Raw genomic sequence first — 24,818 nt, 5'->3', positions numbered from 1 at the left:
CGTGCGTGTCCACTGTTGTTTATACATCTGTTTGATAATGGATTTATGGTCAATATAAGGAGTCCTGAAATTAGATGGTATCACATTTGTAGCATATTTAGCAGCTAAATCTGCCTGCTCGTTTCCTAGTATTCCAGCGTGTCCAGGGATCCAACAAAATATTACTAGCTGTCCATGTTCGTGAAGTTCTTGTAGCTGTGCCCAAATTTTTTGTACCAGCGGATGACTAGGGAAGAATTGACGCTGTAGAGAATTCACAGCACTCAATGAGTCTGTATATATGATGGATTTGGTATACAACTCTTCTTTGATATTCTCTAGAGCTAGAACAATGCCGTATAGTTCTGAGGTATAAGTACTGCATTCAGACGGAAGCTGTCTGGAGATGGTGATATTTGGTAATACTACAGCAGTACCAACTTTTCTACCAATTTTGGATCCATCTGTATATATTTGAATGAAAGTGCTAAACTCAGCGGAGTGGGTCTTATGAATTTGTCTTATGTTGGAATCTGGAAGGTTATTCTTTCCCCATTGCTGAAAATGTCTATCAATATGTATCGGGGGCATTTGCCATGACTGTATTTCCATGCTAGTATCCTGAAGAATGTTAGTAAAATTCAGGTCCCAGCTTGTGATAAGAGCTTGAAGCCTAATGCCAGATGGTTTATTGAGCCGTGGTTTATTTTCATAAAGTTTACTCCATTTGGGTATAAATAGATATTGCCATATGGGATGATGTGGAAGACTGCTGATTTTGGCTGCGTAATTTAGTAACAGAACTTGTCGTCGAAGATGTAGCGGTGGCTCATAGGCTTCGGTATATAGGCTTAAGATTGGTGAAGTACGGAAAGCCCCCAGTGCAACTCGTAGGGCACTATGATGTACGGGATCGAGCCATTTCAATGCACTCGGTCTGGCCGAGTCATATGCAGGAGACCCATAGTCTAACCTGGATCTAATCAGCGAGCGATATAACTGTAGTAACATGTAGCGATCTGCGCCCCATGACATAGAAGAAATTACTCTGAGAAGATTTAGTTTTCTAAGACAACTTGTACGAATATGCTTTATATGTTCCAGGAAGTTTAATTTTTTGTCAAATATTACACCAAGGAATCTAATACTAGGCTGGAAAGTAATACGATGAGAATCTAACTTTAGGTCTGGATCAGGATGTAAAGAGCGTTTGCGACAGAAGTGTACGGCAGTTGTTTTTAGTTTAGAAAGTCGATATCCATTGTTTTTGGCCCAAGAGACTATTTTGTTAATGGTACCTTGTAGTTGTCTTTCAATTAGTCGCCTATTTTGAGAGTGACATGAGATGGCAAGATCGTCAGCATACAAGTATGCGTCAACTGTGTTAGGTATGCACTTGGTTATGGCATCAATCCTAATTGCAAAGAGTGTGGCGCTCAACACTGAACCTTGGGGAACTCCCTCTTCTTGTACATATGCTCGAGACAATGAAGAGCGGAATCTGACCTGAAAGGATCTATTCCCTAGAAAGTTCTTAATGAATATTGGCAGATGACCCCGAAGTCCACATTTATGTAAGTCTTGAAGAATCCCATATCGCCAAGTTGTATCGAAGGCTTTCTCTATGTCTACGCATATCATGACTAGGTGCTCATTTCTGAGGAAAGCGTTCCGGATATTTGTTTCTGCTTTAATAATGAGATCAAGTGTAGATCTTCTTCTGCGGAAGCCATGCTGGTTTGGACTTAGAATGTTTTCCGTTTCTAGAAACCATGTCAGTCTAGCGTTAACTATTTTTTCCAATGTTTTTCCCAGACAACTGGTTAGAGAAATAGGGCGGTAATTTCTGGGATCTGTGTGGTCTTTTCCCGGTTTCGGGAAAGCTAGCACATAAGAATGGCACCAGCTAGCAGGATAATACTCCTCTAGGAAAATTCTATTATACAGCTGTAAAAGGGCAGTTAACGAATCCTCACTTAAATGAGAGATCATGGGATAAAAAATTCCATCGGGGCCTGGAGCACTGTTCTTCAATCGAGAAAGTGCACTGCGCAATTCAATCATGGTCAGAGGTAGATTATACGAGTATGGGACGGCAGTATTAAATTTTAGTTTGGATTTTTCTGTCTGGGATTTTAGCAATTGAAATGCTGATTCGTATGTGGCAACAGCTGAATGTGTTTCAAATGAAGTACCTAAGACATTGGCAATCTCTACAGGTTCAGAAATTTCCTTCCCACTTACAAGTAGTATAGGAGAAGTTGTTTGCGAGTATTTGCCATTAATTCGTTTAATTTTTTTCCAGATTATAGAAGTATCTGTGGATCTGTTAATGGTAGATGCGTAGCGTGCCCATGCTTCTTTTTTACTCTCTCGTCTTATATGACGAGCTTTAGCTCTGGCTCTCTTAAACTGTAGGAGGTTAGCTGTGGTTGGACATTTTCGAAACAGATTCCAGTACTTATTTCTTTCTTTTTTAGCATTGTTGCATGCTTCATTCCACCACATTTTTGGATGAAGCCTAATTTTGAGTGAAGATTTTGGAATAGCTACCTCCGATGCTTTCATTATTTTTCGTGTAGTATACCTGACTGCAGAATCAATTGTGAGGGTTGTAATGACGGAAGTATCTATTCGAGCTATTTCCTGGTATTTAGTCCAGTTAGCCTTTTCAAATTTCCAGGTTGTCCTAATATCTCTCTGGGGAGGAGAACTTGAGCTAAAGGTACAGATGATAGGAAAGTGATCGCTACCACAAGGGTTATCAGTAACAGTCCAGTCTATGATAGGAAATATTGCTGGGGAGCATATTGAAAGATCAATAGCTGAACTTGAACCAGATGGAGAGTGTATGTATGTGTGATCACCAGTGTTTACAATAGTTAGATTATGTTTATCTAAAAATTTTTCTATCATCTGTCCTCTAGAGTCAAGATGTTGGGAACCCCATAGGGGGTGATGGCCATTCCAGTCACCCATAATACAGAAGGGAACAGGTATTTGCTTAACTATATCATCTAAGTCATCAAGGCTGTATGTATGGTTTGGTGATAGATACAACGAAACTAATGTTACTGTTATACCAATGGTGACACGAACTGCAACCGCCTCTAAAGGTGTTTGTATGGGGATAGGTCTACAGGGAACTACAGAGTTCACTATGACTGCTACTCCTCCATGAGCTGAATTAGAGGAACTTCTATCTTTTCTATATATGGTATAATGCTTAATTGTCATAGATGCTGTATTTGTGAGATTAGTTTCTTGAATGCATACTGCAACAGGCTTATATTTATTTAATAGATCGTAAAGGTCATCTACATTAGCACGGAGCCCACGGCAATTCCACTGAATAACTGTAGTCATTATTTGGTTTTAACTGGTGTCTGCTAACATCCGTGAAGTAGTCTGTTTACGCCTGTCTATTTTTCCCTTTTCCTTCTTTGAGAAGACTGGTCTGCCTGTGTCGATGTCATCTTCTGGATGAATTTCAAGAATTGTTTCGTCATCGCCTGCTTTTTCATCGATGTCCATGGTTTCAGATCTGAGTTTGTATTTATCACTTCTTTCAGTGCTCTTGGTTTGTTCTTTCTGTTGCAGTATGGGATTCTTATCTGGAGGAACTGATACGGGTGTATTTACTTCTTTTGTTACATAACTGGAGGGAGAGGCTTCCTTTGATGAAGAAAGTACTGATTTAGCCCAACCAGATATAGAGATATTTGGAGGGACTGAGCAGTCAGTTTGAGTTGATACTGAGCATAGTCGTTGAGTAATTGACGCATACGTAGATGATTTAACAGGAATTGTAAATTGTTTTTTTGCCTCTTGGTATGACACCTTATGCTCTATTTTATATTTCTGGATATTCTTTTCTCGTTTCCATTGATCGCAGTCCTTAGAGAAGGCAGAATGATTTCCATGGCAATTAGGACAATTTTGAGTTTCCTTGTTACAATCAGTATGTGTGTGTTCTTTAGAACCACAAGCAGCACAAGTGACTGCACCTCTGCATACAGTTTGCGAATGACCAAATTTTTGGCACTTGAAGCACCGTACCGGATTGGGAATGTATGGTCTAACATGACATCTGAGGTATCCAGCCTTTATAGTTGTGGGGAGAATTGGTGTTTTAAAGGTCAGTATAACTGTCCGAGTGGGGACGAGCTCTCCATCTCTTTTGATCAAAATTCTTTTGGCGTGGATTACATTTTGATTGTTTAATTCATGGACAAGTTCATCTTCCGATACATTTAGGAGATCCCATTCTGATATTACCCCTTTAGAGGAGTTCAAGGTGGCGTGTGGGGTAACCTTTGTGGGAATTCCACCAAAGGTAGAAATTTTCAGAAGTCTCTCTGCATGTCTATGTTCGTTCATCTCCACTAATAAATCTCCAGATCTTAATCGACGCACCATTTTTGGAGGGCCAGCCACATTTTCGAGACATTTCTGAATCAAAAATGGAGATAACTTACTAAGTGGTTGGTCTGTGGAGGAATGCAATATTAAAAAGAGAGGAGCAGAATGATCTGTCCCTTCTTTTTTTTGTCTCTTGGCATGGGATGGATTTAAGTCATGATCTAGAGCATGTCTATCTACATCTGGATCAGTAGATCCATGGCTAGACTGTTTTGTGTTTTCCATTACTGCTCCTTTTAGCCCTGGGAGAGTGGTTTTCTTCTCCCAGACTTCCAGCCCCGCCACGTGGAGGCAGGAGCGGTGCCACCAGTGACCAAGCGATAAAGAGATTAGTTGTTAGTGTGTTAATAAGTTATTCCTATATACAAAAAGAAAGGTGTCTTGCCTTTCTGTCAAGTGCGCTAACTTCTTTACTTCAGAAGCGCAAAATTAAATAAGCTCAGAAAAATAACACTATTCTATAATCAACCGCTCTTTTAAGTAAATCGCTTTCAAAATCGCTTAGGAATCGCTATAGTCACTCGCTTGGCACTCGGGGCCAACAGTGCAATGTTGAGTCAGTTTGGTGTGACATAAGCACTGGGAAAGCAAAAATGAGAGTAGGAGTGCGTTATAGGCCTAAAGACTCTGATGGGTACAACGAACAACTGTACAGAGAAATAGAGTGGCCAGTAAATCAGATTGTCTTATAATGGGGTATTTAACTTCACAGATATTGACTGGAATTTGTGGGTTAGTGACTCGCACACTAGGAAGATTTTGTAGATTTATTGGATCATTGTTTTCTACAGCAGCATATTGGAGAGGCAACCAGAGGGAGTAATTCTCCTGATCTGATTATCAGCAGTGATTTTTCATGCATTAAGAATTTGCAGATAAAAGAACCACTAGGTGGCAGTGATCACAGTGTACTGATATAGGATTTATTTAAAGATGTAACTATCATCAGGAGATAAAGGGAAGGGTTTTGCTTTCGTAAAGGCGACGATGGTGGTCTCAGACAGTTTTTAAATTCTATGCAGTGGGACCAATTGATGATGTTACCAACAGCAAATTCTAAATGGGAAGCATTCAAGGCATTAATCTTGGAAGCTGCTAGGCTTTTCATACCAACTAAGAAATACTGTTCAAGGTTTAGACCTAAATGGATGTCAGATGAACTGATGAGACTCGTGGCACAGAAGAAAAATGCGTGATATGCATATAAATTATCAGGCGACACAGAAGCCTATGGTAGACAGAAGCTAGTCTGTAATCAAGTCACAAAGGAGTTAGGCAAGCGAAATCAGATTACGAGAAAATTTTGGCAAAAGATGCAAAGGAAAACAGCAAAGACTTCTTTACTTATGTCAACTCTAGAAGGAAGGGGATGAATCAGATTAGTCCACATGATATCGATCGTTCGACTGTTGGCGATCCTGTTCAGATAGCTAACAAACTGAATGAGTATTTTGCATCTACATTCACACAGGAGGAATTCTGTAGGGAAGTGGAGGCCAGAAGCTTATCAAACTCTAACAGGGAGTTAAATGATTTTGTAATAACTGAGAACAAAGTGGAGGAGAAATTGCTGAAGTTAAACATAAGGAAGATACCTGGTGAGGATGGGATCTATCCAGTTATATTAAAGGAAGCAGCAAAGGAAGTAAGCAAACCCTTGTCCATAATTATGAGAGCATCCTTAATTCAGGGGAGGTCTCCATTGACTGTAGATGTGCAAATGTATCCCCAATTCACAAAGGGGATCAAAGAGTGACACGAGTAATTACAGTCATGTTAGTTTAACTTCTGTTCCAGGGAAAATAATGGAGTGACTGGTTAAAGAAGCATTGCAGGATCATCTAGACAAAACTGCAGTTATAGTTCAGACTCAGCATGAGTTTGTTGAGGGGAAGTCTTGTCTGACCAATTTGAATGTATACTATGATGTGGTCACAAATGAACTGGATGCAAAAAATAATTTTAATATCATATACTTGGATTTAAGGAAAGCTTTTGATACTGTTGCGAATGGAAGACTATTCTATGAATTGGAACAATATGGTATTAAGAGCAAGTTGCTGCTATGGATAAAGGGATGGTTGAGTGGGAGAAGACAAGACAGAGAGTGGTATTCAATGGACGTCTTGCACTAATGTTATTAGTGGATTCCCCCAAGGTTCGGCGTTGGATCCATTGTTGTTTTCTATATTTACCAATGATATTGATGAAGATATATCAGGCTTAATGTGGGAGTTTGCAGACAATACGAAGGTTGGCATTATTGTTAATGACAGTAATGACAGTATACTATTGCAACAGGATCTAGAAAAGTTGGGCAGATTGGCTGAGAGGTGGCAACTGAAGTTTAACATTGACAAATGCAAAGTACTGCATTTGGGTAACAGTAATCCGAGAGTAACGTACCAACTGTGTGGTACTACACTTAGGATAGTGGAGAATGAAAAAGACTTGAGGATAATTGTGCAGTTAGATAGGAAGTTTTCTGAGCAGTGCAGACAGGCTGCCATATCAGCTCATGGAGTCCTCTCAATGATATGTAGGAATTGCTAGCTGGGATAAGGAGGTGATTATCCCTTTGTATAAGGCAATGGTCAGGCCACACCTGGAGTACTGCGTACAGGTCTGGAAGCCTCATTTTAGGAATGTTTTAGAACTGATGGAACGAATACAGAGAATGACAACGAGATTGGTATGGGAAACAAAGGGTATTTCTTGTCAAGAAAGGCTTAAATTCTGAAATTTGCAGCGTCTGGAATCTAGGCACCTCCAAGGTGATCTGATTGAGGTATATATACGGCCTTGAATGGCTTGAAAAAGGTCAGTGATGATGGAATTCTTACTCTTGCTCAGATTACGCTCTTGAGAAGACAAATTGAAATTGAGGAATGTCAGTTGTAGACTAGATGTGTGAAACGTTGCCTTTAGCCACAGAGTGGTTGGTTGTTGGAACAAACTTCCATTTGTCGTTGTTGAAGTTGATAGCTTAAATAAATTCAAGGAAGAAAATTCAATAAATAAATTCAACAAACGTTCTGAGCAAACTGATGGATGAAATGGGAAGTTTTTTTTTTTTTTTTTTGGCTGATGCTGTATAAGCTTGTTTTCTTGCATCATATGCCTCTGCTAATGTTAATGCTAATTCTAATAAGGCTGGATCTCATGAAGATTATCTTCTGGCAGCGTCTTGGAGATCATTGAAATAAATTATCTGCCAAAGTATCCAAAGCAAAAAATTTGTCAAGTTCAAAGCTGAATTGGGTGGTCACTTTTTGGTGATGTGGAACATACAAGTGATTGGATATTTTTTCTTTATCCGATGCAAAAACATCTGCTTTGTTGCGTAATTTAGCCATTCTAATACTGAGACAAATAACATTACACCCTCAAAGGTTGCGCTAAGCGTTAGGGCAAGTAAGGGTATGAGACGTCATTGTGTTGTCTGTAACTGCGTTAACTGCAGGATTACTATTTCAGTTGTTTACCTGGATACTAGCTTATGTACGCACATTCCTCTTGGAATTTATTATGTAAGTGACATTATCTTTTCGATGGTGTTTTCTGTCGCATATTTCAAGTATGGGCTGCTTTCATGATTGCCTGGCTTCTTCACGTCCATGGGGTTAGCCTTGAGAGGTCGCACATATTGGTGATCGGATCTTGTGCTGACGTTTTCACTTGGTTCAACCGCCAATTATGCTCCAGTCGACAGCATCCTATCTATTCATTGCTATAGTCATATAAATGTTTCCAGCAGCGTCCTTCTGTAGGGAAGTTGATGTCATTGACATAATAAGAGGCTGCAAAGATGCAGTTGTACATTTTACAAGTAACAATGTTGTAGAATAAAAAACTTTGTAAAAAAAATGTCGAGTAGTACTTCTGGGGTGATCTTCGTATGTAAATAAACATCTTTTATTTTTACGTAAAGTTTGAAAAGGAAAATGTATAGTGACAGATGTTTCTGTAACAAAAGAATTTATTTTTTCTGTAGTTATGAAGCTGGTTATGATAATTTTCCCATTCGCGAACTATTTAATTTTAGTGATGTTCTTAATATTAATTTAGGCATAAGTTAATAAAATGATAATCGTCGTGTTTTTTTCCTACTCCAGCCTGTGTTTAGTAACACGTCATCATCATCATATGCATTAGGGCCTCCCAAGAGCTATCTTGTATGTCCATATAGATTACGTCCATAAATTTCATGTCTGTTGGGAAAATCTGGTCGATTTTCCCCTTTTTCTGGAAGAAAATCCCGGGTTCCAGGGGAGAGGGAAGTGGAAGGGAGAGACAACCTTGCTGTCCACGCCCAACACCAACTAGCCACGGAATGAATAAAGCCCATAAGTCCCTTGTGTTATTTACGGGATTTGAACCCGGATCTTTACCATCCTGTTTGGGGAGGATGGTGATTATATCACTGTGTTACCCGCGCAGGCGAGATAATAAGTCGTGGTTCGTTCAATAATTCTTAATATTTTAATGTAAGAGATGCTTCAAATAGTTACAAAGTAGCAATCATTTCCCATATACCGCTGTTAAATAATAGGAAGCGAAGATCATTATAAAATTAAGTAGCCGAATTTATTTTCAGATTATAGCAAAGCTATCAGCTTATGGGAGGAGTGAATGCAGTCCATCTTTCTCCATTTAAGAGGAGTGGAAGGAGGAAGTAGTTTAGCTTGCAGACCACTTCCTCTTTCACGCTACGTTCACAATGCCTTACCATCGCACCACCTTAAGACCTTACCCTCTCTTGGCAAGACAATTTATCACTGCTTGCAAAAGAAGCAAGGGACTACCTCGAATTTTAATTGGTTATAAAAACGATATCGGACGACAGTGCATTCGAATCTTAAGGTTCAAAGGATTGTTGTTGTTATTATTGTGTAATGTCACGGGTTTGTGTTGTGATAATGGAATAAGCTGACTGCAGAGAGGGAGAGAAAACCTGTTATTTAAATAGTACAGATAAGTGAGCGACAGACAGTTTTAGAAATGTTTTAGCACGCTGAACTTCATTCTGCGCAAAAAATCGTATTCAGGTACAAATACTACTTTACACATCCTGTACAAACTGTTCGAAAACTGCAAGTTGCTGCTGGTTGGACTAGATTCAGTTGTACACTTCGTCTGGACGTACTTTCATGGCGCTGCTGGATTTCAGCAGCAGACGGAAGACGGACGAGATGTGAGAAACGAAGTAACGAATACACAGCAGAGGATTTCTGTGTTTACCCTTCGGAACTTCATTGACAGGCAGTGTACAAAATAAGTGGCTGTTGCTTATGAAAATCTTAGAAAAAAGGCAGTCTTAACGTCACTTATAACGAAGTTGTTACTTCTTCGATGACATCGTTAGATGTTTTCGGCGATTGCCGAGGTCCACCCCTTTCTCCCGGCAGTTCGATGCAGTTACCGACTCCCGTGGCGCCATCTCTTGCCACGTACCTTAAACAGTTGGGACACTGTTCCAGATGAGGTGGCGTCACTACCGAAATTTTTCTGGCTGGTCTCACGAAGACCTCTTGGGTTTTGTTCAGGTTGTTTTCGTACTCGCTCAGCATCAAGAACTTTTCTTCCTTGTTGCAGGAGGTGATGCAGTCGTCGACGAAGTCGTCCAGGAAGTTATCCATGAGTACTTCCTCGGAGATGCAGGTCAGCTCCTGGCGCTTCAAGTCTGTGTAGTTACTGAACGTGAGGCTCCGTGGATTCATCCGTGCCAAATGCCGCCCGCTCATTGAATCCTGCAGAGATGACCGGCGACTAAATGTCTGACTGATACATGCCTCCGAACAACGCCTTCCGTCACTCAGGAGACTCGTTTTTCGTCGCTGCACGTTCCGCTTGTGGACGTCAATAAGGAACAGCGTGATGCTGCCGAGGAATATGAGCGCTGACGACAAGTAGAAGCCTATCTTGCTTCCGTACTTCTCGTTGATGTATCCTAAAGAATGAAAATCTTATTATTCATTATATAATCAACCATAAAATGTTTCATAGTTATTATTTCAAAGAGAAAATCAACAAATTGTTTTAGTTTTAACCTGTGAAAGTAGTCGAAAAACAACTGGCATTTATAGTATGTACTTAGTTTTTAGGGCGCCATCTAGAATTAAACATGCGAACTATCTATTCAAAAATTGCGAAAAACTTGTTTCTTAATATCACTTCAATCTGATTGCTGTAATTTACACGGATTGATAAGTAAGCAGCGTTGACTTTAAATGCTATGTATGTCTGAAACCGAAACTTATCCGAAATTAATAAAGCCATTGTTTTCTAATATATCATGCATGAAATAATAAATTCAATATTTTTATTTCGATTGTAAAAGAATTATGATAACACTCAACATATATGTTGGTGAGCAAAAGTTAATTAATGAAACAGTAATACATTGTGCAAAATCGAATTTTGTTTATCGAAAAATGTACCCGTATCTTAACTTTTTTTTAAAATAATTTGCTGCTTGAAAACTAGTGTTAAAGTTTACGCAACAATTTGAACCCTAATTACACTTAAGACTTCAGATTTAGATAATTGTATGTATTGTCTTTGGTGGCCGCTAGACTGTTGTCCAACTCCACCTAGTGTCGCTGTTCTTTATAATACATATTGCGTGAAATAAGCCGAAAAAAAATAAATGAATTAAATAATAATAATTAATAAATAATAATAATAATAATAATAAATTAATTAATAATAATAAATTAATAAATGATTAATAATAATAATAAACAAAAATAATAAAATAAAATAATAATAAAAATAAAAAATCCGTCGAACCTACAGGACTGGAAAATCCTGCACCAGAAACCCGCTGATGCCAACAAAAAAGAAAAACAAAGAAACCATCATGTGAGTTCAAGGAGGAAAAAGTACAGAGTATAGTTCATTCATAATTTACCAAGGTATATAAATGCCTTCGTTGAGATATTTGATTGTCCAAAAGCTTTAGAGATACGGAGACAAAAAGAGGAACAGAAAGTAATGATTGGTCAATTTAACACACTATTATACCACTCACCAGAAATTGCTACAACTGTAACAAATTACGTTTGCAATTAACAGGGTAAAATAAATTATAAAAATGAATAACCAGAGAAAATTAGCAAGCAAGAGCTGATATTCACTCCGGGAAATCCAGAATTCTGCCTATAGGCGCAATCGCAGAATGAAAACCGACATCCATCATTAAGACATGAAATTGCAAACCAAAAGAAGTTTAGTGAAACCACAGAGACAACTTGGAGTTTATCTGCCTTTATGAACTGGCAGTCTTTTTGGCATGTTCTGTCGTAGCCTGCTAGATGAAAGTCAACTGACCGCCGTTACTGTACTGTAATTACAAATTACAAAGGAAAGCTAAATAGACGTTTTTAAATAGGGTCGACATCCTTTAAAACTTGAAACGCTTAAAGCAAATTGAAAAACAAAATACACATTTCACTGTTGGGTAGAATGAGTTGACAGCCCAAAACAATTTGCAAATATGCAATGAAGCTGTCGACAAATAATACCGAAAAGCATTTAACACAAATTAAAAGAAATAAATTGGGCAGATTTAGCCAATGACCTCTAAGGGAAAATCCAACGACCATAACATGGATAGCAATCTGACAAAGTCGGAATTGTATAGAATTCTTGGAACTTGATAATGAATTCCATTATCAAGTTCCAAGAAATCTAACTGGACAACCTGGGGTGAGATGAAACGAGCTCTTCGGAGTAGAGGTTTGTAACCATCCAATTTGCAAACTACGGAAAGCGCTGGAGTCAACACAGAGCAGCATCCGTATGCGCTTTCCACAACAAGTTGAGTCCATGCCACGACGAATCTAGGTAATTCTGAGGCCCAAGGAGAAATCTGCTGCTGCTGTTAGCTAGGCGTACAAATAAAGTCGCCACTCAATGTATAATTGTTGTCACAAATATATGTCAGAATAGAGATAAAAATGTCATCCTTAATATGGCTAACGAAACTATATTAATATGAAAAAAATTATTAAAATTAGTTTCCGCTTATATTGTGCAGAGACTATCATTAGCCGAGATTATTTACTGCGAATATAGCGAAAGAGATTTCAATGTATATGCTGGGTTGGAAAGGATTCCTCCCATCTCCTTCCTGTACAGGGAAATTTGTAAAAAATAAAAAAGAAGGCATTTCCACCGTTACATTCCAATAATTTCGCCACGCAAAAAACGTACCTTATTTAATTGTTTATTGTTCAACCACTGACCTGTAAGGGAAAGTCCAACGACGTTAGGGATGGCCTGTCCCCACTGAACAAACCCCCACGCACGTGCAAAGTTCCTAGCCCTCACTTTCTCGAATGTAAACATTTTGAGGGAGTAATGATAGCCACCGTAAAAGATGCCGTAAATCCAGACGAATAACACGTAGCCATGATACTCCTCGAGCGCAGTGAATGCAAGGAGGGAGGCGCTGACCATGAACGAAGCTGCTTGGCACAGGTACTGGCGGGCGATCATGCACTGAACGCTGTTCTTCACCACAATGAAGCCGAAAGCGCTGCTTCCTAAAGCCGATGCCAGACCTAGGAACACTTGGAGAAGGAGCAAGGCTTGGTGGTCCAGTCCCTCTTGCTTCCCCTGATAGATCTGCAAGAATACAAAAGTGCACGTAAGGACTTTTAAACCCCTCTACTGCCTCATTGGATGGATGTTTTAAGAAAACAGCTAAACTATCCTTCGAATTAAATAAGTTATTTATCGATGGTGGCATCAGGACGCCAACTGAATTAATTTACATGTCGATAGATGGCGCCACACGACACAATGGCAATCTTGATGGATCCATGTTCACACACAAAAAACCAAGTGAAAATTATTGGATTTGGTATAGTATAGAGCATCTCATAATCAGTTATGATATGATATAAAATAAAAATATATTTCGGCATGCCATGGAAGAAAGTATAACAGTTTTCGCTTGCTATAAGAAAAAATAAAATAAATAAAATAACTAAAATTATTAAGAACGCTTTATTGTTGTTATTAAAATAGGATAACAAATACGTTATATTTTTTTACTGAGAACTTTGTTGCTGTACAATTCTCATGTGCAAATCCTGAAATATGGCACTTAGCACACTGTGGGTGTTCTAAGTGACTACCCAGGTGTAAACCAACGTAAGCAGTGGTCAAGGTGTGGTGCCCACACCAAGAAATGCCACCCCTGTCTGTTACTAGGCAATACTTGGTGGTAGATGACTCTCATCAACCGGTGCAATACCACCACTTTACTTATCGGAGGCTTGAAGTGGTAGAACCATGTTTAGTCTCAGAGCAAAGCTCTGACAAACTCTGCCCATGCAGTAAGATTGATGTCTTTTGAAGTTATGATGAATGGCGAGATCCAAATGGTTCGTGCAGGAGTATAAACAAGAACATATATGCACATGCGCACACATATATGTACATGCATATGAATACATATATTCGCATGTGCACGTGTACTCACATACATATGCGCACATATGTATGTGATATGTGTATGTATGACAATATATGACAATATACGTATGCGCACGCACATGGGTAAAGGCACCTGCGCACGCATGAGCCAAAAAATGTGAAAACAAAAAAAAAAAAAAATGATAAATTTGCTTTCTTGATTAAGAGCACCTCTTTGTTCCCCTCACCAATTGTCCTGTACTCGTTCCAGCAGCTCCACATCCTTCCTAAAATGAGGCCTCCAGACTTGTATGCAGTACCCAAGGGATAATCACCACCTTATCCCTGCAAAATTCCTGTATATCATTGACAAAACTCCATGAGCTGTCCTGTCCATGAGGTCAGAGAACTTCATATCTGACTGCACAATGACCGCTGGGTCTTTTTCATTTTCCACTACCCTCAGGAGTGAGGAAGGAAAGAATGTGGAAATTATTACAATGCAGATCTGCCACCACGGTAGGAGTCTGCTCTCAAGGGGAGCCATTGGCATTTCTCAAGGGGAAACGAAATTTATAATTTCGCCACTGCACTATAAACACCACTGTAAACTTTCAAGCTATCTTTGTTTACAGGGCGTTGTGGCGTAGAAAATTGCAGTAAAATCCAGAGATGTTGTTCCAGGAAAATATTGAACTTTCCACTGGACTTTTTAAGTGAGCAGGACCCTTTAAGAAATCGGCCAGTGTAATTCTGTATTCGTGTGACTAAAACGGTAATTTTTGCGCGAGTGATATAAAATGGTTGTATTTTCCGAATCGTGGTATCTAGGAAACAGAAAGTTTGCGATATAAGCAAGGGAAATACTTCTTTATCGAGATTAGACTGGCAAATAATTGTTTATTGGTGGTTAAGACAAACAGTTCACTGGTCTTAACAGCCAATAAATTATTTACGTTATGAAATAATTCAATATTAAATCATCACGGGAGGAGCCATAAAAACAAATTTGATTGTCTCACTGGTGAACTTTGAGTAGGTGAAATGTGCAACCTGAAAATCCTTTTGATGTATTAGAAGAAGAACGTTTTCACAAGAAAGGATCATTTGAAATGAATGAGAAGTGCATTCCAGCTACGCAGTGGTTCAAATGATTTCAAAAATAGGAAGCCTTTTAGGGATTTTGAATTTGTAAAATAATTTAGGTGAGCTGTGACTAAATAAGGGTGTCCGGAGTTTTTAAGACATTATTCCTTCTGCCTGAACGACTTTCAGGAGAACTGGGAGTAAATTTATTTGAACAATTTAAGTTGAGACAAAATCATTTGATTGTTATACACTCGTAATGGATGCAAGTAATTGACATCGAAGATTTTATTTATTTTATTTCAATGAAATTGAAATTTACAAATATATAATATACAAATTTTCAAATCAGGACCCTGCTACTGCGCAGCTGTTGATCTATGAAACTGGCGCTGTGTTTAAAGTTCATAAAGAATCAGCTGGTGTGTGCAGTTTGAAAAGCACAGAATTTGTTCCTGGAACTGAAGGAAACACTCGCTTCTTTGAAATTGAGCTGTTGAAAAGTGTAACGACAGATGGGAAAAACATGAGTGGATTTGAGACCGTGTAATAGGATGAACCTGCGAAGAAGTTACTCAATCTGGCTCTAAAACTTCTCTGGGATATCACTGCATCATTCATTAGCATACACCATGCTGCAGAATTTTACGCAATAACACTAACCTATAAATTTTATTTACAGCTAATTAAGAAGGCTTGACTTTCTTTCCCTGAGCGATATCTGGTTAAAAAAATCCAAGTGTGGGGAGTGTTTCTCTCTTTTTTTTTTATCGAAAAAACATTTTTGTTTTGATAAATGTTTAGAAATCTATCTTTAGAAATGAGACCGAATCATCAGTCCCGATTCTAAATCGAATCGAATCCTGAAGCTTCTTAGGGCCGTTCTTGTGAGGGTAACCCTTTTGCTGGTTATCACCCCCATTTGCCTTTTAGTTTATAGCTAGCTAATTAATATCTTTAAGCTAACTCAGCTATATATGAAAAGAAGAATTAAAAGTATGACGTATGACGTTATCCCTGAAGAGAAGGTGATTTAGAGAAGGTGAAATGTGCAACCTGAAAATCCCTTTGATGTGTTAAAAGAAGAACGCCACCCTTGTCTGTTACCCCTGAAAAACTGACAGATTTTTAAAATGTTTCTTGCAATGATAAGCATCAGCATAGCATCAGCTTGCTCATAACTACAGCAATTTAAAATAAATTGGAGTTCGCAAAGGAGTCATTAATCACATCTTATATGCGGACTCCTTCACAATATAAGAAATAATATAATGATGTACCCTTTGCAAACTTCCATTTATTTTAAATTGTAGCTATGAATAATCTGATGCTTTGCACTAAAGCATCATAGTTATTACATTTAATGCAATTAATTTGCATTAAATCATTCTCTGAAGGATTATATAATATGGCATTTCTTCACGTTTTTTTTTTTTTTTTTTTTTTTTTTTTAGTTTCTAAGTAGCAAAATCCAGCTCATAAAATAAAATAATTTTTGACTAATTCAAGAATGATATAAATGCTGAATCCTATAAATGATATATTAAAAATTATTCATCATTTATGATATTCATCGAGCAGCTTGGAACAGCGGATCATTCCAGTAGGTTGGACAAGCAGAAACAATTTCGTTTCTTAATTTCCCGATAGATGGCGCCATTAGACACTCGGAAATTTTAAGTGTATCAAGTAGTAGCTGTACATGCATTAGCATTTTCTTTCATGCTTGCAAAACAATACTTTCCATATATGCATTGTGATTTCAACTATGCCAGATTTTATGGCTCATAAAATAAATTGAAATATATGTACAGTATACTGTATGTAATGCACATTTAATCTGAGCATGTTACAAGGTTTGCAGACACCGTTAATAAGGTTTGTGACCTCTGTAGTTTCAGCTCAGCTGTTTCTCTTTAAAATCGACTTAAAGGTCGGCCATCTCAAATTGCACACAGGACCGATACGCGCATGTATGTAATGCGTCACTGCACATAAGCGAAATCATTATCCGTCTTTTAGAGCCTGACTCTTTTTTGTGAGAAGCACGATATATCTATTTGTGTTTTTTTTTTTTTTTTGGCTTTCACTCTAAGGAATTTAAGGCCTGGAGGAGTCTGTGTGTCGTCTTGAAAGTGCACGTCTTAGATCATTTGTCTCTTCCGCACGGTGTGGAAGGACAGCATTCGTAAACCTTGTACCCGTTGCGAAGGTGGAGAGTGTGCATGAGCTGTAGAAAGCAGTGGGTTAACTTTGATACAAAACAAGATAAGGAAATGGGAATTATCAAATGTAATCATCAATTTCTTTGCCCTTGTTGGTAAGTGTGCATCGATGCACTTGTGCAGTATATCAGCGCTTTCTGTTTAAAAGGCAAGGGGGCTGAGTTTCACCCCCGGTGGAATAAAATCCCCCCCCTGTAGAAATAGTAATGATTTGTTTTCACAGATATCCTTGAAGTTTCGTATATATGCAAAATACAGTTTATTCTAATAAAAATTTGAAATACGCAACAGATTGCGAATTAACAGGAATCAATAAAGTGGAACTGCATAAACTATAATGGACATCATATATACACACATGAAGCGAACAAGAACCTCAGGCTCATTGACGCAAAAAAATGGACATTATAAGGCCATTAGCGTCAAATATAATGGATATATTCAAATAAAAACGCTTGGGATTTCCAAATATATATATATTTTAAGAATTGCACATGTGCGTAGTATGTTATGCTAAAAAATTGCCGCTACAAGCACTACATATGATTAACACGTAATGAAACTGCGAACCTCAGGGTACACTTCATTTACTCGTGTTCAGTCATCAGCCGAGTTTCGCTACATTGGAGTTCACACACGCTATGATTTTATCGCCCAGTTTTCTCAATTTCTGTTGCGTTCTTCATATTATTCATGATTTTAAGCACTCCAACAGTTTCAAGCGTTCTAACCTTTCTGGTTGAATTCTTTGCTGCAACTATTGAAACTAACGACCATGCAAATGACTTACTTTGAGATAAATAACCTACCATTTCCACTGGATAATTTAGGAATTCCTTTTTCTGTATTTTCACGAAATATTGAACAATAGTTCTCATTACTTAGAACAAGCACGTTACCAGTATTTGTTCTGAAAATAGTATGCGTATACGATATTTGGCTACTATAAGGGTTGTAGAAGGGCGGAGGTTATTTTAATGACAATATATTAGAGTTACTCTAGAGAACAAACTCATCCACCTATGTGTATTATGTCAGTAAATTGCGTGTGTTCTCTTGTCTGTTTGCCTGTTTTGCAGGTAAAAAAATAATAATAATAAATAAACAAATAATAAAAATAGATTCTGGGAGAAAAATCTTACTATCCTCTCCTGCGATCACCGAATGCAGCCATGGTGTGAAAAGGACCTATAAAAGTTCCTCGCGTCATTGATTAGAATTCAGACCTTTTCCACACTGTGTGGGGCTTGGTGATTATAATCACTACTCGCGGGGCTCCCACCTTAGCGACAGTCGGATTCAAGATCTTTATGTTACGTGATCACGCCCTAGAGACAAAGCACTTTTTTTTTACCTTCTGTGGTAACGAATGTACGTAAATTTGTCACTTTATTTTATATTCAAGCCACTAATTTACATATATATTTAAAAATCTTGTTATAGCAACCTCCCCACTTTTGGTCTTTATGCAAAGCCATCTCAACCAGCCATCTGTTCGTACCTTCGGAGATTACCTAAACATTGGGGAAAAATAAATAAAATAAAATAAATAAATAGAAGAAAAAAGAAAGAACAAGGCTGCTTTATATTCGTCATGGTTTTTCCAACCTTCCTTCCATTTAACCGATATGTTTCTTAACACGAATGATATAAAATACTGTTACTGCACTATTTTTGCCCTTCTAAGAAATACATATAAATTTATTTCAATATTCCTTAAATACTATTAATAAAACGGGTGACACTTACCAAGAGTACTAGGGGAGAGTTCACTCCGAACGCTGCTAATCCAGATCCGCAGATTAATATTTGAACAGTCCTTGATTTCAAAACACCAAAGTCAAAAAATGGAGGTTTTTCTTTAGCAGCATTTTTATCCTTCGCTTTTGATCTTTTTTGCAGTCCTTTCAAATGAAGGATCGCTCTTCTTTGAGGATGGTAGAGGGATGCTGGTCGATAGAACACGCCAAGGATGAAAGTTAGAATTACTAATCCTGTAACGGTTTGTAAGCCGAGGGTCCATCCCATAGCCCTGTAAAAAAGCGCATTCATCAATAAGAACTGTGTAAATCAATCTATTTGTTCGAAAAATTGAGTAACATACATGGTTGTTAATCTGATTAATAATAAAATATATCGTTACTAAAATAACTGTTGCTTAAGTATAAGTATGTAGCGCAAATTGCATCAGATTTATACATCGCTATCTACAAAGCATAAACATCTCATGGTATAAAGCATTCTTTTGTGGCAATGTTTGTTTAGCGTTGTGGTTATTAGTATTAGTAGTGGCAATTGATGCAAGAAAGCAAGCAAGTTTATACAGCATGAGCCAAAAATAATAATAAATAAATATAATAAAACAAAAGAAATTAACACTTCCCGTATCACCCGGCCGTCCCTTCTATGCAGAACTGGACTCCCCACAGATAAAAATTAGGTGGATTCAAGTCTGGTGAACGATTATTCGATCAGCAAAAATTTCGTGTAGGATTGTGTAGCAGCATTGGCAGTGGCGGAACCTTGCTGAAACCAACCATTCTTGATTTTATCCTCATTCAGTTCGCTGATGAATTAGTAGAGAATATTGGAACGGTAATGCTCAGAGGTTACTGTTTCATCGAAGATAGGCCCAATGATTCTTCTTTTGGAGATAGTAACCCAAACATCAATCTTCTGCTGATGGAGAGGTGGAGAGGACTGTGTGGATTTTCGTATGTCCATAATCGGCATTTTCAGTGATGGATTGTTGAAACCAGTGGCAGTAATATACTTGCTTTTGGTGATTTGTTCCATCTGGTGGCAAGTTCAGTTCAGTCACCAGATGGTGAACTTGTCACCAGATGGAAATTTGTTCCAGTAATCATCAACTACACACTGGCTGAATGAAACTTCCGCACATCTATCCAGCAACCGTCCTTTCTCAATTTGAATTAATGTACCTTCATGTGCATAATGTGTGAGCAAGAGAAAGGATTCTATAGGCATTAAGCTTGCCTCATCCATTCATAGCCTTAAACACCTCAATCAGATCGCCTCGCAGGTATCGGGTTTTCAGATACTGTAATTTGCAGGACTGGTAAGAGCACCTCTTTGTTCCCCCTCACCAATTTCGTTGTCCATCTTTGTACCTGTTCCACTAGCTCTACATCCTACTTAAATGGGGCCTCCAGACCTGTATGCAGTACTCAAGATGTGGACTGACCATTGCCTTATACACTGATGAGCCAATACATTATGACCAGCGAGTCGTTATGCAAATCGAAGCAACTGCAGGTGAACTACCGCGCGTGCCCAGGTCGGGACACGGTATGAAAAACACCTGATATTGAGCTCCGTTAATCAGGGTTACTCTTGTTCTTCCGATGGGAAAGGCAGCGGACTTAAGCGAGTTTGACAAAGGCCAAATTGTAATGGCCAGACGACTGGGTGAGAACATATCCGAAACGGCACGGCAGGTGGAATACTCACGGTCAGCCGTGGTTAGTACCTACCGAAAGTGGTCTGAGGAGGGGAAACCCACGAACTGCCGGCGAGGTGGACAACCACAGCTCATTGATGCTACAGGTGAGCGAAGGCTCTCCCGGATGGTACGTGGCAACAAGGAGGGCGACTGTGGCGTAACTAGCCGGTAATTGGAATGCTGGTGACGGAAGTCTTTTTGCGAGATATAAGACAAGACTGAGTACATCGAACCCTGCTGAAAAACGGGGCTGCGTAGCCGCAGGCCGCTCTAAGTGCCCATACTAACCACGGTTCACGGGCGACAGCGCCTACAATGGGCACCCGAGCATCGAAACTAAACCTTGAGTGATTGGAAGAAGGTCGTCTGGTCCGAGGAATCACGTTTCCTGTTGCACCATGTGGACTGCTGGGTACGTGTTCGTCGTTCACTTGGGGAAGTGATGGCGCCTGGTTGCACTGTGGGACGTAAACAAGCCGGTGGCGGCGGTGTCATGCTGTGGGCGATGTTTTGCTGGGATACGCTAGGTCCAGTCATCCATGTGCCGGGCATTCTAACGTCTACCACCTCCTAAACATCGTTGCTGACCAGGTACACCCTTTCATGGCAACGGTGTTCCCCCTCTGGCAGTGCCGTCTTTCAGCAGGATAATGTGCCATGCCACACCGCCCGGATTGTTCGAGACTAGTTCGTGGAACATGAGGAAGATTGCCAGGTATTGCCCTGGCTTCTAAATTCCCCCAGACATCAATCCCATCGAGCACCTGTGGTTGTGTTGGAACAGCAACTCCGACCTTCGGCGTCTCAACCACGGACTTTACACGAGTTAAAGGATCTGCTGTTTTGTTGTTTTTTTTTTTTTTTTTTATGAAAACCTCAAACACGGTAGGTATTAGAACCTAGAGTACTTAGTACCGTGCTTGGGTTGGAGGTTGAGAAAACGAAAGAAGATATTTGTTGACATTGGACTTGAACATCTGTAGATTGTAATTTTCAGGAAATACGTATGAAGGAAGGTTGTTCCAGAAAACGGCAGTTGAATGTATAAACGAGGAAGATGAAAAGTTGGTTCTGTGAGTTTGAAGTTGGACAGTAAATAGATGTTGGCTGTGGCGGCACCTGTTCGGACCGTTTTGAAAGAGAGAGCGGGAATTATTGAAGCTAATTCAGAAGAACAGTGCCCATGGAAGTATCTGTAGAAGAGGCATGCAGTAGAAACAGTACGTCTATGAGACAGAGAGTGTAGACACTCTGTTAGAGATGAATCATTAATTAACCTAACTGCCCTCTTCTGAATGGAATCAAGAAGCCTGAGAGAGGTTTTGGGGGCACCACCCCAGATGTGGGAACAATATTCCATGGCAGGGCAGATTTGCGATTTATACAGAGTGAGCAGCTGTTTGGATGAAAAGTAACGCAGAGAGTGAAAGAGAAAACCAAGTTTTTTAGATGCGGAGGAAGCAATATTTGTAATGTGCTTGTGCCAAGAGAGATTCGAAGTCAGGGTAATCCCCAAAAGAGATATATTATCATGTCTAGAGATCGGAGTGTCGCCAAAGATAAGCATTGGAGCAGAAGAATCTTATTTGCGAGATATAAGACAAGACTCAGTTTTAGAAGGGTTGAAATCAAGTAAGTTGTCTTTGCTCCACTTGAGGAATTTGAGGATTTGGTAGCGGATATTCGAGAATTTGAAGCTGATTGAGCAGGGCAAGGTTTCTCAAAATGGAAAATGGAATGCAATGTGCTATCATCGGCAAAACTATGGATAGGATTTCCAGTCAATGGAAGAAGGTCATTAATATACAAGAGGAAAAGAGTGGGGGAAAGAACTGAACCTTGGGGTACTACAGCATTAGTGGAGAAGTTAGAAGACAGAGACCTATTTACCATCACCTTCTATGAGCGATCAGAGAGAAAACTGGATAACCAATGACAAAAAACAGTGGCAAACCATATGATGGAGGCTTGTTTAGAAGACCTTTATGCCAAACACGACCGAAAGCCTTTGAGATGTCAAGAGCAACCGCTTGTGTTTCACCGAACTTTTCCATTGAATTTGGTCATAAATGGGCAACATAAGCCAGAATATCACCAGATCGACACTGACGGAATTCATACTGGCAATCGTTAATCAGACGGAAGGTTTGTAGGTAGTTTAAGAGTTTTCGGTTAATTGATTTCTCCATTACTTTAGAAAGAGTAGAAGTAATTGCAATAGGACGATAATTGGATGGGTGGAATTTGTCACCCTGTTTAGGAACTGGCTGATTATGAGCAAATTTCCAAGCAGAAGGAAAAACACCTTTGGAATAAGAAAGTGAAAAAAGGCGGCAAAGAGCAGGAGTAAGTTCAGTAGCACAGGTTTTGAGAACAAGTGGAGAAATACCATCGGGACCTGGAGCTTTCTTAGCATCAAGATTCATCAAAATCCTTCTGATATGCTTTTGACGGAAGACCTTAGGAGGCATTGAATGGAGCGTGTTGGGAATGGTGGGAGGTGTTTTACCAAGATCACTAATACATGAGTTGGAAAAAAAATGGGATGCTGGCAGGTCAGCTTTATCCTTGGCTGAAGTGGCAACAGAACCATCTGGTTTGGACAGAGGTGGGAGCAGAGATGGGCAAAAGTTGCGGCCGATAGCTTTGGCAAGAGACCAGAATTCTCGGCTACCATTAGAGCAAGAAGCAAGTTTTCTACTCTTAGCCAATTCAAAATCTAGTTTGGACTGATTAATAACTGCTTTACAATTGTTGCGAGCTTTGGTGTAGGCAGAAAATGAAACTGAAGAATTGGAAACAAGCCAAATTAGGATATGCAACATTCTTCTCTTGCACAGCCTTAGCACTTTATTGGAAAAACCAAGGTTTAGATAAAGGATGAGATTTTAAAGTGGATTGGGGATAAATGATTCCATTCCTACAAGAATAATTTCACTGACACGATCTGAGCAAACGTTGACATCAGAAGTTTTGAAACAGTAATCCGACCAAAGAAAAGAAATCTCGCAGGTCATCCCATTTTGCATTCTTGTAATGCCAAACAACACGAGGTTGAGAATAGCCATGAGATAAATGCTCCATTGGAAAAGTTGTGATCTGTGGTGCCTAAAGAACCACTCATTTCGGCCGTGTACTTAGAAGGGTTGTTTGTGAAAAAAAGATCAAGCGTGTTGGCTGTATGGTTAGGATTATCCAGTATTCTTGTAGGTAAATGAACAATCTGTGCAAGGTCATTAGTAATTGCAAAAGCCTCAGCATCTCGACCAGCTGGGTCGGTGTGACTGGAGAAGCCAGCTGGAGTTGTAAACATTAAAATTACCAAGGAAAATTACCTCGCTGTTAGGAAAGTTAGACTGGAGAAAGTCAAGTTGCAAAGAGAGGAAGTCAAAGAGCTTCAAGTGGTTAGTTGGGAGAACGATAAAGACAACAGATGAATTTGACACAGTGAGGTAGAGAGATTTTAAGCCAGAGAAGCTCGAAAATAGGAGATTCCAAATTACCAAGTCTCTGATAGGGAACATCGGACCGGATATATGCACAAGTAGCACCTTTGAGGCGAAAGGCATCATACAGCGAATATTTTGGGCAACTGAGATGAACAGTAGTTGAATCAACTGATTACTGCTGAACAACTGATTTCTGTCAGGAAAAAGTACATGGGGTTTGGCAGACTGTAAGTAGAAATGGACATCGTTGAGATTAGAACTGTGACCACGTATATTTGTCAGATGAACTAGGAAGTGTTTGGGAGGTTTAGATCTTTTCGCAGATAAGCTTACTCTATTAGTTTGACAATTCATGGTGTATTCAATAGTAAGAAAAAGTGTGGGGGGGGGGCATGCTGTATGAAGTAATGAAATTTTTGGATATGGCATACATATACATGGTAAGAATATAACCAGATCCTTGACATAACGCGGCCTCAACCAATCCCCCCCCGCATACACACTATTCGGACTCCTTCCAGTCACTATCTGGCAGAGTAGAGGTAGCAAGATTATACACTAGCTGATCCGGAAGCCTCCTAGAGAGTTACCAATAGGTTCGGTCCGGTGTACTAACTAGCGGCCGACCTGCGAACACCGTTTTAGAGCTGTACCCTCGAAATGTAAGGAAGATTGGATCTCGCTATGATGTCCATCATAATCTCAAAAGACATCAGTCATACTGCATGATGGAAGAGATGGGGAAGGGTTGACTGGAACTTAGCTCTG

The 24,818-nt window shown here is 39.3% G+C and overlaps 1 protein-coding gene across 1 annotated transcript in view; it reads right to left on the bottom strand.

Moving 5' to 3' along the window:
• Window positions 1–9,355: 9,355 nt before the first annotated feature.
• The window catches only part of LOC150081469 (monocarboxylate transporter 10-like), a 108,923-nt gene continuing 93,460 nt past the window's right edge, over window positions 9,356–24,818 (bottom strand). The window contains exons 3-5 of the mRNA XM_090379318.1: window positions 18,888–19,170; window positions 12,651–13,032; window positions 9,356–10,351 (exon numbers count right to left, since the gene is read on the bottom strand). Of these exons, the coding sequence (XP_090235444.1) occupies window positions 9,729–10,351; window positions 12,651–13,032; window positions 18,888–19,170 (1,288 nt within the window). The 3' untranslated portion in view covers window positions 9,356–9,728. The remainder of the gene's footprint in view (window positions 10,352–12,650; window positions 13,033–18,887; window positions 19,171–24,818) is intronic.

Source organism: Mastigoproctus giganteus, chromosome 8, assembly GCF_048544385.1.
Source record: "Mastigoproctus giganteus isolate SK-2022 chromosome 8, ASM4854438v1, whole genome shotgun sequence".
Lineage (NCBI taxonomy): Eukaryota > Metazoa > Arthropoda > Arachnida > Uropygi > Thelyphonidae > Mastigoproctus > Mastigoproctus giganteus.
The sequence above is the reverse complement of the archived record's forward strand: the minus strand, read 5'-3'. Positions and strand labels throughout refer to the sequence as shown.